Below are 19,648 nucleotides of genomic sequence, written 5' to 3'. Positions count from 1 at the left end.
CGGTGGATGCACTCAATTATTCCGAAAATATCGACAAAGGCATGGTTCAGGGGACTGGATGTGAGTAGGGATTTCATTCGTGTGATGTCCAGACTCATGTCCAATCACTACACGTTAGATGCACATCTCCTTCGAATTGGGCTTTTCGAGACTAATCATTGTGCTTGCGGAGAAGGTTATCGGGATATTGATCATATCGTTTGGACATGCGTGGAGTATCGTGATGTCAGATCTCAACTAATAAATTCTTTGCGTACCCAAGGTAGACTATCCAATATCCCAGTTCGAGACATTCTTGCTTGTCGTGACCTTTCATACATGAAACTTATTTATCATTTCATAAAGAAAATTGGAGTTTCAATTTAATAAAGGCCCCTTTTAAGACTTAGTTCTGATCCCAGCTGCGTCCATGAGTTCAACCAATAGCTAAATTAGAATAAAAATTATGTAATGATACAAACAAACTCGAAACAGTTTATGAAATTATCAACAAAATGTCTGAAAATAACAGCTTATTTTATAATTTATAGAAGTTAATCGTTTGGTTCAAATAATATTTCCGAGTAGATTTCATAATTAATGACGAGTTACCTAAGATGATATTTAAGCTATAAGAGAATATGTTGTAATAAATTTAAAACGTTGTGACTATGTTAGAATTAAATTAGGATAAGAATATTATGTAAAAGTGATGCTACGGCGAAGAAAAACTTATGTAAACTGCCTTAAGAAATAAACGTATTTATGAAAAAAAAAAAAGCAGCCAGTTGATTTTTTATGTATCGTTAATTTATACCCGACTTTAACCTAATTTTGGTCGTTCGCCGGGTTTGTATCCAAAAGTAAGGAGGGTATGATATTATGTGGAGAGAGGAAGGGGGAAGGTATTTGTAAATTACAATTTGTTCACAATTCGTCGTTATCAGAGTTCTAGTGTTCTGATGGCCGCGGGGCCAGTTGGTAAAATTATCCATATTTTATGAATGTTTAGTTGGTTTGACGTAACGTCGCCATAACTAAGTTCGGATTGAGAAATTAAATTAATTAATGTTTTGTTTGTTAGTACAAGATTTGATGAAGCAATTAATACTAGATAGACAAATCAAGTAAGAAAAGAGCTCAGCGTGTTCCAGAATTCTGAGCTACTGTTCATATAAGAATCCAGAGTGAGGTCGACTTTCAGGAAGAGTTCGAACTCGCTTGGCATGTATAGGGGAGAGTGTTCGGTTACCGGCACCCTTTTATTTGAAGTTTATAACTTCTGACTAAGTGCACATTATGCAGACATATATACATCAATGGAAAGCTAAAGTCTCTAGTTAGCAACTTATTAAGAAACTAAGTTGATTTATGTGTTTAGAAATACTTTATCAATCAAGTAAAGATATAAATTTTGGCCATTTCAAAAAGGTGTTTGATTACCAGCAACCCAAGAAATTTGGCTAAAAATAGGAAAATATTAGTAAAGACTGCAATTATTCAAAGAATAAACGGATTTCATTCTTTTCGGAGGCGTTTTATACAAAAGTCTTCGTTGCCTGATGGTGACTTCGCCTTGGCTCTCTTAGCCGATAATTTGGATGATGGCGCCTTTGGTGTTGATTTGGCCAGTCTTCCACCGGCTTCGCGGTATTGGACTGCACTGCAGTCGAATTTATTGGCTACTTATCCACTAAGCAATGTTTGATGGCATTAATCAGTGCATTAAAATTTATTTTCCTTGACTTTGACGATTTGTTTGGATTCGCCATGGCTAACAGAACCAGATAACCAAAGTTTTTACTAATATGACGGATGTATTGAAGCTGGTAATATGTCCACTTGTTGCATATCACCAGAGATGCCAGTTAATACAATAAGTTTAGCTAGCAAAAAAAAAGATCGTGCCAAATGTCGTAGTTTCAAAGGTCTGGGAAAAGTCTTCAGACGAAAAAAGGTTTGCAGGTTAACTACGAAATTTGATAATTTACACACAAATTTGCAGACGGTAACCAAAATCGGTAGACATTTTGAAAATTACGAAAAAAAAAAATTTCATTAACAAAATTTTGATAGTATTCGGTATTAAACCCGAAATAGATCGATTTCACCTCATAAATATTCAATCCACTCACCTTTTCGATTGATGCTCTTCAATTTGTGATACTATAAAAAGTCAGAAAAAACTATTGTGTTGATTTTCACGCAATTAAAATTTATTTTGAGCATAGCAAGTGCAAGCGTCTGTTCGCTTTGGTATACGGCACAAAAAATGTGCTGGTATTACACACACTTGACATTCGTCGGAATTACGCTATCTGTTTTCTGTCAAAAGTTACGGTGGGGCGCCGGCAACCGAACACCTAACCCTACTTTAAGAAAAAATCATTTATATTCGTGCGTGTGTGTAAGCGGGATTGGAGTGAGAGAGTGAAGAATTGAGTGATTTGAATGTTTTCAGTTCTTTCACTACTGTTCCATTTGATTTTTATGAAAATATTAAATATTATCTCCAATTGACATTATCAATTTCACTTAAGACTGCTCAAATGTTAACTTCGGATACTTATACGGCTCCTCATAGATAACTGATATGTGACTAGTGTGCATTCAGAATTCTGAATACTGATTGAATATTGAAACCTATTGGTTTACTGGAGGGTCCTTGTATTGACATGACTTGTTCAGGTATTGTTGTTTCTATTTGAGCACTTTCGAAAAGGTACGGCAAGGTATAAAATAGAGCAGTACCCTATATCTGCTGATTGCAATCGATAAACCGTTCATTGGTTCTGAGCCAAGTGACGATATTCAGATTTTATATCCAACCTATTTATAATTAATTGAGTTTAGGCAGATTTTTCTTGTTCCGAAGCTAGCACGGGCTATTGGCAATTTTCAATTACCCCGACACTATGTCAATTATCGTTCGCTGTGTGCTTAACTAATTAATCATCATTCCTGTCGACACGCAGTTTGCATACGAAACAGAATAACTCATTCTCCCACTCGCCGGCAGACAGAGTGACGACGTTTTTATTTTCTTATTTGGACCTGTTTGTGGCTAAATAAAACGGTGAACTGAATAAAACGATATACGGAAAACTGTGCGGTTCTGTGGGGGTTCAGAGAGGCAAAAACTTTTCAATAATTCATAATCACGACTGGACCACATCACACATGATCTGCAGCTCGATTTCCGTATTTATTAATAAATCTATTCCGCCGCTCTATCAAGAGGATTTGGAATATTTAAATTCTTTTCTTATATAACTGTTTACTGACTATTGATTTATGTGAAAAACGTCGGCTGTATAAATGAAACACATCAGTATAATTCAGAAAAATGGTTACAAAAGTACAAAATCATACCTTTGAATAATGGACATAACTGCCCCAGTGCTCCGATCGGTCCTCTACCGGTGTACTGTCCGACTGCCAGCTCCATAAACAACATGGGAATGCCACAGATTAGTAGAATTATGTAATACGGTACCAGAAATACGCCTGAAATTGACGGAAACGGAGGATGCAATAGATTATATGGTAAACGATAATGACCACTACTATCGACATCGATCTCTTCGTCTAGACTGGTTTATTTTTATTAACTGAAAAATGCTTTCCGCATAAAAAAAACAGATCTGATCACAGATGAAAGCTAGTTCGAGCTCGATTAACATAGCGAATGAACATCATTTAATAATACAGCAATAATCATGAAATTGTGATTCGTTCTAAGCACTGAAAATTCTCACCTCCTCCGCTTTTGTAGCACAGATACGGAAACCGCCACACATTTCCCAACCCCACCGAGTATCCTATACAGGCCAGCACGAACTGCATCTTGCTAGCCCAGTGTTGCTTTCTCGGCTTCAGATTGTCGAGTTCAGAATCATCCGAAACGCCCGCGTAGCTTTCATTATCGTATGGTTCTTCTGGAGGTCTGCAAAAGTGTCAAGTACAACTAATTATAATAGGTGGAACATTATTTTAGAAAGCTGAATTTGCAACGATTGTAGCTTCAATGTTATTATGTGATGTAATGTTGACCATCGAATGGGATTTCGATGGATACCATCAGAAACCAGATATTCATACTCATAAATGAATGAAAAAAACCTGTTTTAATCCACCTAGTGGTGTAATGATGCCTTTCTCATATTACTCATAACATCATAATTATTACTGTGGAATTCGCAAAAACAACTGTTCATTAAATAGAAATAGGAAAGTTTGGTCGGACTTAATCTAATAAACTCTACAAATCCTGTTTACCCTGTAGTTCCAGATCCGGAACTAGTGTCCACAACAAATTAAGGAATTCCGTATGAAACTGTAAGATTTTTTTGATCCTATAAGTTTGTGAAAATCGATATTGCATCTACTATTAATATTATTGTTATTATCATTATTATTATTATTATTATTATTATTATTATTGAGATCACTACACTACAAGCACGGTATTACTGCATTACCAGCTGTGAAAATTGCATATTTTTTCAAATGAATGTCAATTCATTGACAATCTTCTGTTCTTTCGGTTACACTTATCAGAAATTAGTTAAAATTTTTATCAATTGCAGCTCCGTCTTTTACCAATATCACACTCTAGTAGCAAACATCCGTAACCGTTTCGATTTCTTTATAGCGTGTACGAAATAGAACAAAACACGTATCGTTCGTTTTGTGTTTTCTTCTTCCATCGTACCACCACTTACCTATCATTCTATATGGCGATTTGAAAACTTTGACACTCATCGCCCTGTAACTGCGGAACCGGAGGTCAGATCCGGATGAAATTTTACAGTAGCTTTAAAGATAATACACTCAAACCTCCGTTTACGAACACTTTTTTTACGTTAACTCTTTTTACGTAAATCTTTTTACGAATCAAATCCCAAATAACGTAAACTTTTTTTACGAAGCAACTTCGTAAAAAGAGGTTTTGGCATCCAATGAAAACAATTTCCGGCTCCATGGAAATTACTACAATATGGGTATTTTTGGAACGGGATTGATGAGTAGATGACGGAAAACGATGTTTGAAGTGGTTCGGAAATCCAAGATGGCATCTTCCGGTTTCTTGATATTGTTTAAAAACATTTACAATATGGGTATTTTCGGGACGAATTTGATGAGTATATACCGGGAAATTATGGTCGAAAGCGCTTCAAAAATCAAAATGGTGAGTTCAGTTGTATCGGTATTCTTTGACGATCATTACGATATGATTATATATCGTTTAAAAAAAAGTTATGCTTCTGACAAAGGTTTTCCCTGCTAATCATTAATGTTTGAATATTGTACTATATTTTCGAAATGACCATAACAAGTAGACGTCTGAACAGCAATAATAATTTTATATTGTTATAGTTATATTGTATGCTTTCAATATTTTATTGAACAACAAATCTCAATCTAATATTTGGAAGCAACCACAAACATCAAAATTTGGTTTCAAATCAATGACCGTGTTCTCCAATTTTTTTTTATTTTCAGTGTTACACTTATAATTTCAGTTGTTTTAGTGTACGTGATAAAGTCGAAAAAAGTACTGTTACTCTCATCACAACACATTTGTTTTTATTTAAACTTGTCAAAATCTCATGTCAACTGGCCTATCGGAATATGATTTAACATTTTGTAAGCCGTTGAGAAAAAGGGATATTATTTGGCTCAAGTGGTAAGAGTCAGTTAGACAACCACATGACACTGAATTTCTAACATTTATGAGCAATTCCAGAAATAAATAGCAGATAAACTGGCAGGATCGACTTTCTCCGAATCGGATGAAACAATGTACACCTCTTCAGTACGGCAATCTCTTCTTCCTGATAAAGGAACCTTTTCGACTCAATATTAATTTTCAAAATGTCGAAATTTAAAACCGTAACTAACCACTTCAAACATCGTTTTCAATATGGGTATTCCGTCATCTACTCATCAATCCTTTTCCGAAAATACCCACATTGTAAGGGTTTTTAAGGAATATCGACAAACCGAAAGTTGCCATCTTGGATTCCCGAACCATTTCAAACATCGTTTTCCGTCAACTACTCATCAATCCCGTTCCGAAAATATCCACATTGTAAAGGTTTTTAAAGGAATATCGACAAACCGGAGGTCGCCATTTTGGATTTTCGAACTACTTCAAACATCGTTTTCCGTCATCTACTCATCAATTCCGGTTCGAAAATACCCACATTGTAAGGGTTTTTAAGCAATATCGTCAAACCGGAAGTCGCCATCTTGGATTTCCGAATCACCTCAAACATCGTTTTCGTCATCTACTCATCAATCCCGTTCCGAAAATACCCACATTGTATAGGTTGTTAAGGAATATCGACAAACCGGAAGTCACCATCTTGGATTTCCAAACCACTTCAAACATCGTTTTCCGTCAACTACTCATTAGTCCCGTTCCGAAAATACCCACATTGTAAGGATGTTTGAGGAATATCGATAAACCGGAAGTCGCCATCTTGGATTTTGAACCGACCCCAAACATCATTTTCTTGCACCCACTTATCACATCCGTTCCGAAAATGGCCATGTAATTGGGGGTTTCCACATTAATTACACAAAACTTTTTCTACGAAGTAAATTCCAAATAACGCAAACTTTTTTTACGAACCAAATCTCAAATAACGTAATTTTTTTTTAAGAACCAAATCCCAAATAACGTAAACTTTTTTTACGAACTACCTCCATTTACGAACCCCCGTTTAGTTCGTAAATGGAGGTTTCGGTGTATGAGCTTTAATTCAAATCAAGATTTGTGAAAATCGGTTCAATCATCGCAGAGAAATCGAAGTGAATTCTATTTTTGAGTTTTTCTTTACCACTTTCGGTGCTTCCGGAACAGGGAAAGAGGGGACTAGTAGTGCTGAATTAAGTATTTATGCCCACAAACTAACATTCTTTGCTAACTGGAAGAATTTATCAGACAGTTTTATGGGATTTGTACCTGTTTTTGACCATCATTCGTGAATAAATACTAATGAAATTGGTAAGTTTCCACTTATCACGCTATAGTTCCGGAACCGGAAGTCGGATCCGGATAAAATGTTCCAGCAATTTAAAAAAAGCTATAAGACCTTTCATTTAAATATTAGTTTGTGAAAATCGGTTGTGCCGTTTCAAAGAAAATTGAGTGCACACTTTTTCCATAATTTTGACATATTACCATGTAACTCCGGAACCGAAAGTAGGATCTAAATGAAATTCAATAGCAGGGTATGGCACCATAACACCTTTTATTTGAATCTTAGTTTGTGAAAATCGGTTGAGTCATCTCCGAGAAAAGTCAGTGGTTTTGTTACATACATACACACATACACACAGACAATTGCTCAGTTCGTCGAGCTGAGTCGAATGGTATATGACATTTGGCCCTCCGAGCCTCGGTTAAAAAAGTTTTCACAGTGATTGCATAGCATTTCCATATGAGAGAGGCAAAAAAGAAAGCCCTTCGAAATAATTATCAAAGCTATTGAACTATACTCCAACGGAGAGCATAAATCTAATCAACCTACTATGGAACTGATCCGCGACTTAAATGATAGCTAAAACAGCCAAATTTGTGATTTTAGTGATAAAGAATGTTACGATAAAAATTAGTCAACTTCAATTTTGTTTCCATTGTGCATAAATTCACTCACTTTAAATATGTATGTGTTGCTTTATGATTACTGTTGGATTTTAACATTTACGTTTCAGCATTGAAAATGACTAATTTTGTTCGTGTTTTACGAAAATCCGAACTATTTGTAAGTTAAGTTGGTGAAAGTGTTCAATGTGGCCAAATCAGCCAATCGCCGACGTAATACAAGTGTGCGGATAACATTTGTCAGCATTTAACCGTCGAATAAAGGGAATGGGATTGTCGTTCAAAACCGTGCAGCGAGCTAAAAATTCGCATCGCGAACCGGACCATCAGCCAGAAAATTTGTGCGCAGGAACATGAACCCAACCAAAACATAAGAATTCCGTCCAATAGTAAAATATTGAGCCGTCTGCAACAGAATTTTAATAAGACAGATAATATAGTTTTTTACGAGACGCACTTCAAGACAAACTGGTGTTCTGCGGCGAAGAAAGTGACCAAAGATATCGTGTAAAGCTTTATGGAAGATATCATACGAAAGACTCGGAAATTCGCTTAAAAAGAAACCTGTTTTTTTTTGTTCTGTATGAATTCTGTACTTTGAAAATGAAACAATTTGATTTTTTTTTCATATTTTTATCGAACGACTCACATTCTTGTTCAACCTCTTTTTGATTGTAGCACCCTTTACTACGAATCATTTTTGCTCGAAATTCGAACATACAATAACTGACGTATGACACCGAACCATTATGATGCTGCACACATAACATTTCTCTACCGCGAATGAACGATATTTCAAGTCATCGCCGTGCGGTGCGATTATTTCAGTCAAGTGTGAACAATGTAGGGCTCCCATTCCCTCCCAAAACCACAGGATGCGGCAACGACTTTGCCTTGCTCAAGTTTCCGTCATAAATTCACTGCCATGCTAGATAACGCCGATTATAGTCTCGATGAAATGATTCGTTATGACAGTGACAGTATCTTGTGCAACTCAGAACAAGAATTAGTTGTTGTGGTATGCGGAAGCGGCAGTATATTATTTGTAATGGATATTGATATGCAGGTATTATTAGCAAATTATTTGTTGATGTAAAGTTCTATTTAACCTGCGTTGATCTTCAGTGCATGGAGAGAATGGCAATTATTATTTCTCGGAAACCGTTAATTTAATTACTGATATACATATCAAGCTTGATGATGTCTCACTTGTACAACATAGGCAAACTGTATTATCTGGATGAGTGACATAGGTTTTCCAAAGATATGTAACAATATTTGGTTGTGGCTCTTTCCCATATAAAGAAGACGAACAGCAAAATCTACATGCCATTTTTTTCGATTTCCCAAGGATTCACAATGGCCATTGACGTTAACTTGTTTACTAATCGTATCAGTACTTATAAAGTAGAGAACTATTCGAATAGCCTACAAATACTGCAAATAACCTGCCAAATTACGTGCTTTTAACACAATTTCGGCAACCTTTTGGTCCTATATCCTATATCCTGTCACTTGTAGAATGAAAAGATACAACGTTTTGACCTTTTTAACCACATCTCGGATGGAACGGACCGGTTTTCGTTCGATCATCCTAAGCGATACATTCCTAATATAGAGCGAACTTCACAGCTGGCGAAAGTAACGATTTTTTTATATAAAAAATATTTAATTCAGGCCTATTTGCGTACAAGCTTTACGTGGCCGATTGAGCGGAGTTTTTAGATAAAAATTTTTTGTATTGGATCTCGTTGTCACTCTTTTTCTAGGGGGAGAGGAGCTTCCATTTCCCTCCTGCGAGGATTGAGGGGCAGTTTGTTCGCGGTTCATCTCGTCATCCATTGCCGCATCGGTGGTATTGTTGTTGATTTTGTTGCTAGTTGCTGTAGATGCGTCTTGTTGTACATTGTTTGCAGTTGCTGGTTGGTTGGATGGTAAGTTGTTAACTGCAGCTGGTGTACTTTGTTCTATAAGGGATACGTTGGATGGTTTCGTTGAAGGGGATGCTTCACTGTTGTTGGTGACTGTCACAGGTGTACTGGGGTTGCTTGGGGTTGGTGTGAAGGAAGCACCGTTTTCCTTTGGTGTGGTTGTCTCCTTGTCCAGTTTATCACATTGCTTACCATAGTGAACAGCTTTTTGGCAATATTGACATGTGGCCATCTGATTGTCATAGGTCACAAGTGATTTGCACGGGATTCTTGTATTCTGACCGAATGTCACATAAGAAGGTATAGGCCTCCTCAAGCGCATGCGCAACAAACGTACGCCATTTAAAATACCGGGGAAAAAAATCTTCCACTTTTCTTTTTCGATAGAGAGAATCTCTACGTATTGGGACATAGTTTTGCGAATATAAGAATCGGTGACGCTTGAGTGAAGATCATGCACACGCACTTCTACAGCACTATCATCCATATATACTGGAATGTTGTACTTAATGTTCTCGTGCTCCACATAGTGCACATTGTTATTGTCTTTTGCGAATTGAATTGCATCCAACTTTTTATAAAACTGGATGTAAACAACATTATTCGTCTTATTGCATTGAAGTGAATGCACACGTTTAATGTCAAGATGCATTTGCTCCTTAAGCAAACCTTCAAGTTCTCGTATCGAAGGTCGAATTTTGCACTGCTTGAAGTCAACAATAATTGTATTCTTTCGTGTCGGCGGTAGCTTTTGTTCATTTGGTTCACTCATTTTCGAGGTCTATTATTCACTACACAATACTGTACTTGGTTTCTTCTGTCCCCAACGTAAGCGGTTTTGTTTCATCGATTGACTTGGTTGAGATGTGAAATCGAACTCTAAGTAACGATTATCTAGGGCATTGTTTACTGCGCGCACCAATAGGAAAATGATCACACCTAACATTACAGTACGAATAGTGCACACACCGATATGCACAAGCATAAACCTGTTACGACTTTCGATTATGAAAACTAACCGAATAGCCTTTACTCTTCAAACATGCCTTGTAGTTACAAATATAGAGCTATTGTACCAATAGTCATCACATTAGTAGTGTGACTAACTAACAATACACTTTTTGCCATAAATCGATTAAATTCATCAATATAATCTCCTTCAGAAGCAATATGATCATTCCAATGCTTCTCCAACTTCTCGATACCATGCTTGTAGAAGGATTTGTCTTTTGCCTCAAAATAAACTTCACATTCAGCAGTTACTTTTTAATTTAAGTTGAATTTCACCGGCGAGCATTTTGTTTTAGATCAGCGAATAGCCACTAGTCACTGGGGGCCAGATCTGGACTATATGGTGAATGACGAAGCAGTTCGAAGTAAAATTCGTTCAATCTAACCATCGTTGACTTGTGAATCGGTGAATGGTCTTGGTGAATGGGTGTTTTTGCTTCAACATATAAAGTCGTTTTCCTTAATTTTTGCAGTCAAACGATCTTACAACGCTATGTAGTATTCGCTTTTGATTGTTGTTCCTTTCTTAATATATTCGATTAAGATTATACCGCTTTGCATCCCATTATACTACTACAGCCATAACCTTCCCAGCTGACTGTTGCGCCATTGGACGCTTCGGACGTGGTTCACTGGCTGCAGTTCATTCAGATGATGATCATTTTGATTCCAGAGTGAAGTGATGGATCCATGTTTCATCCAGTTTCACATATCGACGCAAAAAAATCTTATTTATTACCTGAGACTCTACACTGAATTATCCATACGTTGTTGTTTTTTATACGGCACCTACTTCAAAAAGAGCTTTATCGTGGTCGAATGTTCATGCATAGTAGTGAACAGACTGCCTTCTTACGTTTTGTCGGCCTCAGCCATCTCACACAATTTTAATTTACGATTAGATATATCTAATTTGTGGACTTTTTTATGTTTATAGAGTAACCACCATCATCGGAGTCTGTTCGACCACGTTTAAATTCGGTAAACCAATAACAAAAAGTTCTTTGCAATGAAACAGAGTCCGCTAAACATTCTTGAAGCTTGTACAGTTTTTTTTTCACTTTTTGCCTTTCTCATATAGAAAGGTTATGCAATCACTGTGAAAACCGACTTTTGAACCGAGGCCCGGAGGGCCGAGTGTCATATACCATTCGACTCAGTTCGTCGAGTACACAAAATGTCTGTGTGTGTATGTGTGTGTGTGTATGTGTGTGTATGTGAGTATGTGTGTATGTAACGTTTTTTGCACTAACTTTTCTCGGAGATGGCTGAACCGATTTTCACAAACTTAGATTCAAATGAAAGGTCTTGTGGTCCCATACAAAATTCCTGAATATTATTTGGATCCGACTTCCGGTTCCGGAATTATGGGGTAAAATGTGCAAAAAATTGTGAAAATAAGTGCACTAACTTTTCTCAGAAATGGCTGAACCGAATTTCACAAACTTAGATTCAAATGAAAGGTCTCGAAGTCCCATACAAAATTCCTGAATATTATTTCGATCCGACTTCCGGTTCGGTAGTTATGGGGTAAAATGTGCCAAAAAAAGAAAATATGTGTTCTAACTTTTCTCATAGATGGCGCGACCGATTTTCACAAACTTTGATTCACATGAAAGGTCCTGTGGTCCCATACGTAATTCCTGAATTTTATACGGATCCGACTTCCGGATCCAGAAATATAGGGTAAAGTGGGTTAAAAATTGTGTACCATCACTGAAAATGGGGAAAAACCTTAAAAAAAATTCTAAATCGACCTCAAATCTTTTTCAATTTATAGTTTTTATCAGTAGACGGCCAAACAAACCGATTTCAATTATTCTTTTAAGTATCGAAGAAAATTATTTTGAAGAATACCACAGTATTATATATGATAGTATGATTGATATGAGAAAGGCATCATTACACCACTAGGTGGATTAAAACAGGTTTTTGCAATGTTAAATTAACAAACGAAATTAATTTGAATCCATTGTTTTGGAAATGTTAAAAGTAGCTTCACTTAAATGGCTGTCACTTTTTTCTGACTAACTGAAATTACATGAAATTTCACTAATAGTCTTCTGATAATACCAGTTGCACGACTTATTGAGTGATAAACTGAGTACAAATCAGCAAAAGGGACACCATAAAATGAGAGTGAGAGACAGAAGGCTAATTTTCGTCTGTCTTTTGCATCTGTCTATCTTACAAGAAAAAAACAAGGAAATCTCTTCAGCCTACTTTGAAACAAATCAAAAAAATTATAGGATAATTTTGACAACTTCAAGCAAAAATAGAATAAAGTTCTATTATTAGCATTATCATTTTACATTTATTCTCACTTTTTTCGAAAAACATTATCGACTAACTTTGTAACAGTGACCTATTCCTGGACGATGGAGTTGTCGTTTCGGCTTGTTAGTTTATAATAGTTAAAATCCCAACTAAAAAGTTTCGATATTGTCAAATTTAGAGACCTTTATAGCCAATCTATAGTACCGTCCCTGGAATCCATTATGGCGTTATGATGGGGGTGAAATACAGACCAAATAGAAAACCGCAGAACTTCGCAGATCTTTGGAAACTTGCTTAGCAAAAAACTTCCGTGATAAGATCGTGTATAAAATTTAATTTAAAAGCAAGTTAAAAGCATCCTAATCCATCAAGTGATGTAATTATATGTTTCTCTTGTCATTCGTATAACCTCAATACAACATTTTTATCAAGTAACTAATTTTGGACAAATTCAGGTACATCCAAAAATTTCATCAATAATACATTTGAAATTTATCATCATCCTTAACAGCTTCTATACGAGCCCAGGTAAATCGAAATCGCTTGAGCTATTTTAGAGAAAATTGTGCGGATAGAAAAAGAAGCAGTTTGTCGGTTACGTCTCTTTGGAGATTATATCTCCTTCAGAGGAGCCCGAAATCGTCGAAATTTTGTTAGTCGTCTTCGATAAAATTGAGCACATGGAAAAGAGCAAGGCGTAGTTTGTCGGATACGTAACTTATACCATTATAAATTATTATACTAAAAAACCGCGGGAGTGTTAGCCATTTGATCCTCAAACTTCACCGATAACTTTTAAACGAGCACAAAATTGTTCAAATTTATTCAACAATCTTCGAGAAAATTGAGAGAAGAAAAAAAATTTTTAGTATGTCAGTTACTTCACTTATACTATTACACCCAAAGAAATGGAGCGTGTTTAAAATGACGAAACTGTTAGTAGATTTTTAAATTTGATTTATGACGATTTATAACTAAAAAATGATAGTTTTGAACTAATTGCTTCCTTTAACATCAACAACTGTGTTCCCTGTTTGATTTGAATATAAATTTTGGCCTAGTCGAATAAAACAAATATTTGTTACGCTTATTTTATTATTGAACTATTTATTAAATGTCAACCAAAGTTGACTTGATGTTATCGGCAATGTCTATGTTGATTGAATCTTGCTATATATCTGCATCTAAAAACGATTTTGTTCAATTTATCTTTGGTCTTATTTGTGTGATGATACAACTAAGTTTACTGTTTAAATGAACCAGATTAGTTCTATTTTTTATAAACCATAGCAATTTTTTTGCCGCGCGAATAATTCAAAACATTTTTTTCTCCTGCGACTTTTCAACAATCCAAGGTATGTATTGATAATTAATCATATTTTTGAATATTTTATAACACATTTTCTTTACGAAAAAAATATTTGTTGCAGAAATCTTGACCGGACTGATGAAGTGCCAAATCACTGGATCATTAAAATACCAGATCTTGATTGTGGTATGTGCATAATTCGATCGCCAATACTTTGGAAATTGGCAATATCAATCAAAAGCTTGATTTGTAAGAATTCTAAAACGTATATAACTTTCCGGTAATCTAATTCTTACGACGTGCTCGCAATGACAGTTTTTAGTCGCCAACTGGTCACCGTAACAAAATGTGACAATAAAAAAGTGACACACTACAAGACAAAGTTAGGTAATGATTTCATATCGGTTACCGTATTCGTTGTGATGCAACAAAGAAATACAATTACAGTGTCGGTTGAAAGCTTCCGTACATTATCCCGAACAATAATATTAAATCAATAAGTAGAAATTTTCTTCAGTTTAAAAATATTGGCTATAGTTAAATCAGCGCTTATACGCAAATTTTTTTTTGCCGGTACATGTGCGAAGCAAGCTTGTTTCGTTTTGGGAAGTACATTTTCTCTACCAGAGATAATATCTCTACAATTTGTCACGGCAGTGTATGCATGGAAAAACTTATGCTACCATTATGACCAGGGAATGAAATATTCATTGAATTTGAATAAAAATGCAATTTTTAATTATTGCGATTGGTCAACTGTTCTAACTTTGGAGTATGAAAAACTAATATTAATCACAAAAACGTTCTATCTGAACACATTTCGACATTTTAGCTGTAAAATTAATATGACGGGTATAAAAATATGAATAATATTTTGTATGTCGATGTTCCGAAATCCAAAATATCGAAGGCGCACACGTTTTCAATAAGTACAATGATCAACTTCACCATTAATATCGAAGAGCACTTAGATTTTGAGTAGATATAGTGAGTATAAAAAGGATTGAATTCTATATTTTAACTCAGATTATCGGATGCCAATTTTTGGTCGTAAATGTTGAATGGAAAAAGCATCAACAAATTGTAACTTGACATGAGCTTATATTTTCTGTTTCATTGTGACTGATGTGCGCACTGAATCAACTCAAATATTCGTTACTGAGAAGTTGTTTGGCAACCCTTGGTAAGTCGCACAAGCTCAGTCGGTGTTGAACAGTCGTTCGCACCGCACGCGTATAGCTCTTGGCTCCTGGAATTTTTTTCTGGCTACCTAGAGTTTCATTGATTCAAGACTTCAGTCTTTTTCAAGGCTACCTGAATCACTAACTAAGTGACTAAGTGATACAAAGAGTGATATTAGAGTGACTAAGTGATACAAAGAGTGATATTAGAGTGACTAAGAAATTAATCAGCCTTTTTTAAGGCTAGCTAGGAGTCTAATCGAAGACTAATTTAGCCTAGTTAATTTAATTTAAAATTTCATTAATTTCAAAAATGCCTGCGTCCAACCGGAAAGGCAACAAGCCTAAGGCTAAAAATAATTCAATACGGAATAAATCACAATCCGTTATTCAACATTTTTCTAATAACATTCACGATCTTATAGAATCTGAATGTAAAAATAAAAGACAACGGACGGATTTCCCTTCCGTTGATCCTATGCCGTCTAACAATATTTACGAGATTCTTCCTGAATCCGATTGTAGCGACATAGAAGAAAATTCTTCAAAAATTCCCAAAATGGACGCTTGTCGTTCTGGGAAGAAACATCAATCTATGCCACCAGTGACGGTGATGATTTCCGACTTCAAAGCATTCCGTACTGAGCTTTCTACTTTTCTCCCGGAAGTAAAAGTCTCATTTCAAATCGGACGAAGAGGAGAATGTCGAGTCTTGGTGGATGGATTGGAAGATTACGAACGTCTTATTCGATATTTGTCCGAAAAACTTCATAAATTTTATTCATATGATATAAAATCAGACAGACCCTTCAAGGCTGTCTTGAAAGGATTATCAAATGATCAAAGTATTGATGAAATTAAAAATGAACTAAAAGAATTGCTTGGTTTTGCCCCTTCCCAAGTAATACTTATGAAAAAAAGAGCGAATGGTACTTCTAAACCACGCTCTGGAATTTCCCATGAACTTTACCTAATACACTTCAATCGAAGTGATGTAAACAATTTGAAAACTTTAGAAAAAGTACGTTTCATTTCCCACATTAAAATTCATTGGGAACATTATAAACGGCATAATCGTATTGCTAACTTAACGCAATGTCGTCGTTGCCAAGGCTTCGGTCATGGAACCAAAAATTGTCATATGGATATACGGTGTTTGAATTGTGGTAAATCGCATTCGAAAGACGTTTGTCCAATGAATGAAACCACTGATAAATTTTCATGTTCAAATTGCAATGGAAATCATAAATCCAATTATTTGAAATGTCCTGTCAGGGAAAAAATTTTAAACGCTCGTTCGCTTAGACAACAAGTCAAATCAACGACCTTAAATTTACAGAATATACCTGAAAATTCTTCTAAGGCACCTGCCAATTCGTCTTCTAACGAAAACAATTTATTGACAGGTAGATCGACCTCGTCATCATCTTCTTCTAATGTCAGTTATGCTGGTATATTAGGTAGAAATCTATCTCCTATTTCTTCTAATGTAAATAATCAAAACACAGGACCGCCTTGCAGTTCTTCTTCTAACGAAAACAATTTATTAATAGGTAGACCGGCCAAATCATCTTCTTCTAATGGCAGTCTACCTACAAATATTCCTTCAATGCCATTCGCTTCTTTAAATGAAGTCGATTTAGGCGATATAACTGAAAATAAAATGATCTACCTACAAGATCAACTTTTTCAAATGATCATCCAAATGAATTCGACTTCATCACTTTTTGAAGCATTTCAAATCGGATGGAAATTTGCAAATAATATTATAATGAATTTAAAATTTAACAGTGATGTTAAATAATTATTTGAATATTTTAAATTGGAATGCTCGATCTTTGAAATCGAGTGAAGATGAATTTTATAATTTTCTCAAAGTTCACAAAATTCATATTGCCATTGTGACAGAAACTTTTCTTAAACCAAATGTAAAATTGAAAAGTAATCCACATTATGTGGTTCATCGATTTGACAGGTTTACTGGAATTGGTGGTGGAGTTGCCATTTTTGTCCAACGGCAAATTAAACATCGAATTTTACCTTCTTTCAATACTAAAGTTATTGAAAGCTTGGGAATCGAAGTTGAAACCATTCATGGAATTTATTTCATCGCTGGAGCATATTTGCCATTCCAATGCACCGGCGAACAATTAAATTTCTTTAAAGGCGATTTGCAAAAACTTACAAGATATCGATCGAAATTTTTCGTAATAGGGGACTTAAATGCTAAGCATGTCCAGTGGAATTGTAGGCAAAATAACAGTAATGGTAAAATACTTCATAATCAACTCTCAGCTGGTTACTTTACAGTTCTTCATCCCAGTAATCCTACTTGTTTCTCTTCCGTGAAAAACCCGTCTACAATTGATCTGGTTCTAACAGATCAAAGTCACATTTGTAGTGAACCGATTACTCATGCTGATTTTGACTCAGATCATCTTCCTGTAACATTCAGACTTTCCAACGAAGCTATAATTAATCCAATTAGTTCTATTTTCAACTATCATAGAGCTAATTGGTTGGATTACAGATCTCACATTGAAAATCATGTGGATCATGAAACTATTTTAGAAAATTCTGCGGACATCGACACAGCAATTGATAATTTGAATCATTATATTATCGAAGCTAGAAATCTTTCAGTTCCCAAAGCTCAAACTAAATTAAATTCTCCTATCATCGATGACAATCTTCAACTGCTCATTCGGTTGAAGAATGTTCGTCGACGACAATATCAACGTTCTCGTGATCCTGCTATGAAAAACATAGTTAAGGATTTACAAAAAGAAATTAAACATAGATTTACTCTTTTGCGAAATGAAAATTTCGCTAAAGAAGTTGAACAAATTAAACCATATTCTAAACCTTTCTGGAAACTTTCTAAGGTTCTTAAGAAACCTCAGAAACCAATTCCTGCTCTCAAGGAAGGAAATCAAATACTTCTTACAAATGGTGAAAAAGCTCAAAAACTTGCTCAGCAGTTCGAGAGTGTCCACAATTTTAATTTAAACGTTGTGAGTCCTATTGAAAATGAAGTCTCACTGAAGTATGATCATATTTCAACCCAAGTGTTATCACACGATGACATTATTGAGACGAATTTTGATGAAATTAAATCAATTATTAGGAAACTCAAAAACATGAAGGCTCCTGGTAATGATGGAATTTTTAATATTCTTATTAAAAATCTTCCCGATGTTGCCTTGAGACTCCTGGTTAAAATTTTCAACAAGTGTTTTTCATTAGCTTACTTCCCAAAAAGATGGAAAAACGCTAAAGTAATTCCTATCCTAAAACCTGATAAAACCCAGCAGAAACATCAAGTTATCGCCCAATTAGCTTACTTTCTTCTATCAGTAAACTTTTTGAAAAAATTATCTTGTTAAGAATGATGACTCATATAAATGAGAATTCAATTTTTTTACCAGAGCAGTTTGGATTTCGTCATGAACATTCAACTACTCATCAACTTGTCAGAGTAACGAACATGATAAAATCAAATAAATCTTCTGGGTTATCCACTGGAGTTGCTTTTCTAGACATAGAAAAAGCATTCGACAGTGTTTGGCACAAAGGTTTAATAGCAAAAATGTCTGATTTCCAGTTTCCTATTTATTTGATCAAAATGATTCAAAATTATTTAACTGATCGTACTCTTCAGGTTAGCTATCAGAATTGTAAATCTGAATTGCTACCCGTACGAGCCGGTGTTCCGCAGGGTTCGAGTGTAGCTCCAATCTTGTATAATATTTTCACTTCTGATCTTCCAAATCTACCCGTTGGTTGTCAGAAATCGCTATTCTGTGACGACACAAGTCTGTTAGCCACAGGTAGAAATCTAAGAGTGATCTGCAGTCGCCTACAAAGAAGTTTAAATATTTTCAGTGATTATCTGTCAAAATGGAAAATTAAACCAAATGCAGCAAAAACGCAATTAATTATCTTTCCTCACAAGCCAAGAGCTTCTTTTCTAAAACCAAACAATAATCACATTCTCAAATTGAATGGCTTGGAATTGACATGGTCTGATCAAGCTAAATACTTAGGTTTAACGTATGACAAAAAACTCACTTTCAAGGATCACATTGAAGGAATCCAGGCAAAGTGTAATAAATATATTAAATGTTTATATCCTCTTATAAACAGAAATTCTAAGCTCTGTCTAAAAAACAAATTGTTAATTTATAAACAAATTTTCAGACCAGCCATGCTTTATGCGGTACCAATTTGGTCAAGCTGTTGTTCCACCAGGAAGAAAACGCTTCAAAGGATTCAGAATAAAATTCTGAAAATGATTCTGAAGCGTCCTCCCTGGTTTAGTACAAATGAGTTACACAGACTCACA

General features: G+C 35.3%; 1 protein-coding gene across 3 annotated transcripts in view; it reads right to left on the bottom strand.

The window, feature by feature from the left end:
- LOC131431160 (sodium- and chloride-dependent GABA transporter ine) overlaps positions 1 to 19,648 on the bottom strand; it is a 66,784-nt gene that overhangs the window by 13,278 nt on the left and 33,858 nt on the right. For all 3 annotated transcript variants that reach the window (XM_058596710.1, XM_058596712.1, XM_058596711.1), the window contains 2 exons: positions 3,738 to 3,925; positions 3,352 to 3,486 (listed from right to left, as the gene is read on the bottom strand). In XM_058596710.1, the coding sequence (XP_058452693.1) occupies positions 3,352 to 3,486; positions 3,738 to 3,925 (323 nt within the window). The remainder of the gene's footprint in view (positions 1 to 3,351; positions 3,487 to 3,737; positions 3,926 to 19,648) is intronic.

The sequence above is a fragment of the Malaya genurostris genome, chromosome 2, assembly GCF_030247185.1.
Source record: "Malaya genurostris strain Urasoe2022 chromosome 2, Malgen_1.1, whole genome shotgun sequence".
Classification (NCBI taxonomy): Eukaryota; Metazoa; Arthropoda; class Insecta; order Diptera; family Culicidae; genus Malaya; species Malaya genurostris.
This window is presented reverse-complemented; position numbering and strand designations above follow the sequence as displayed.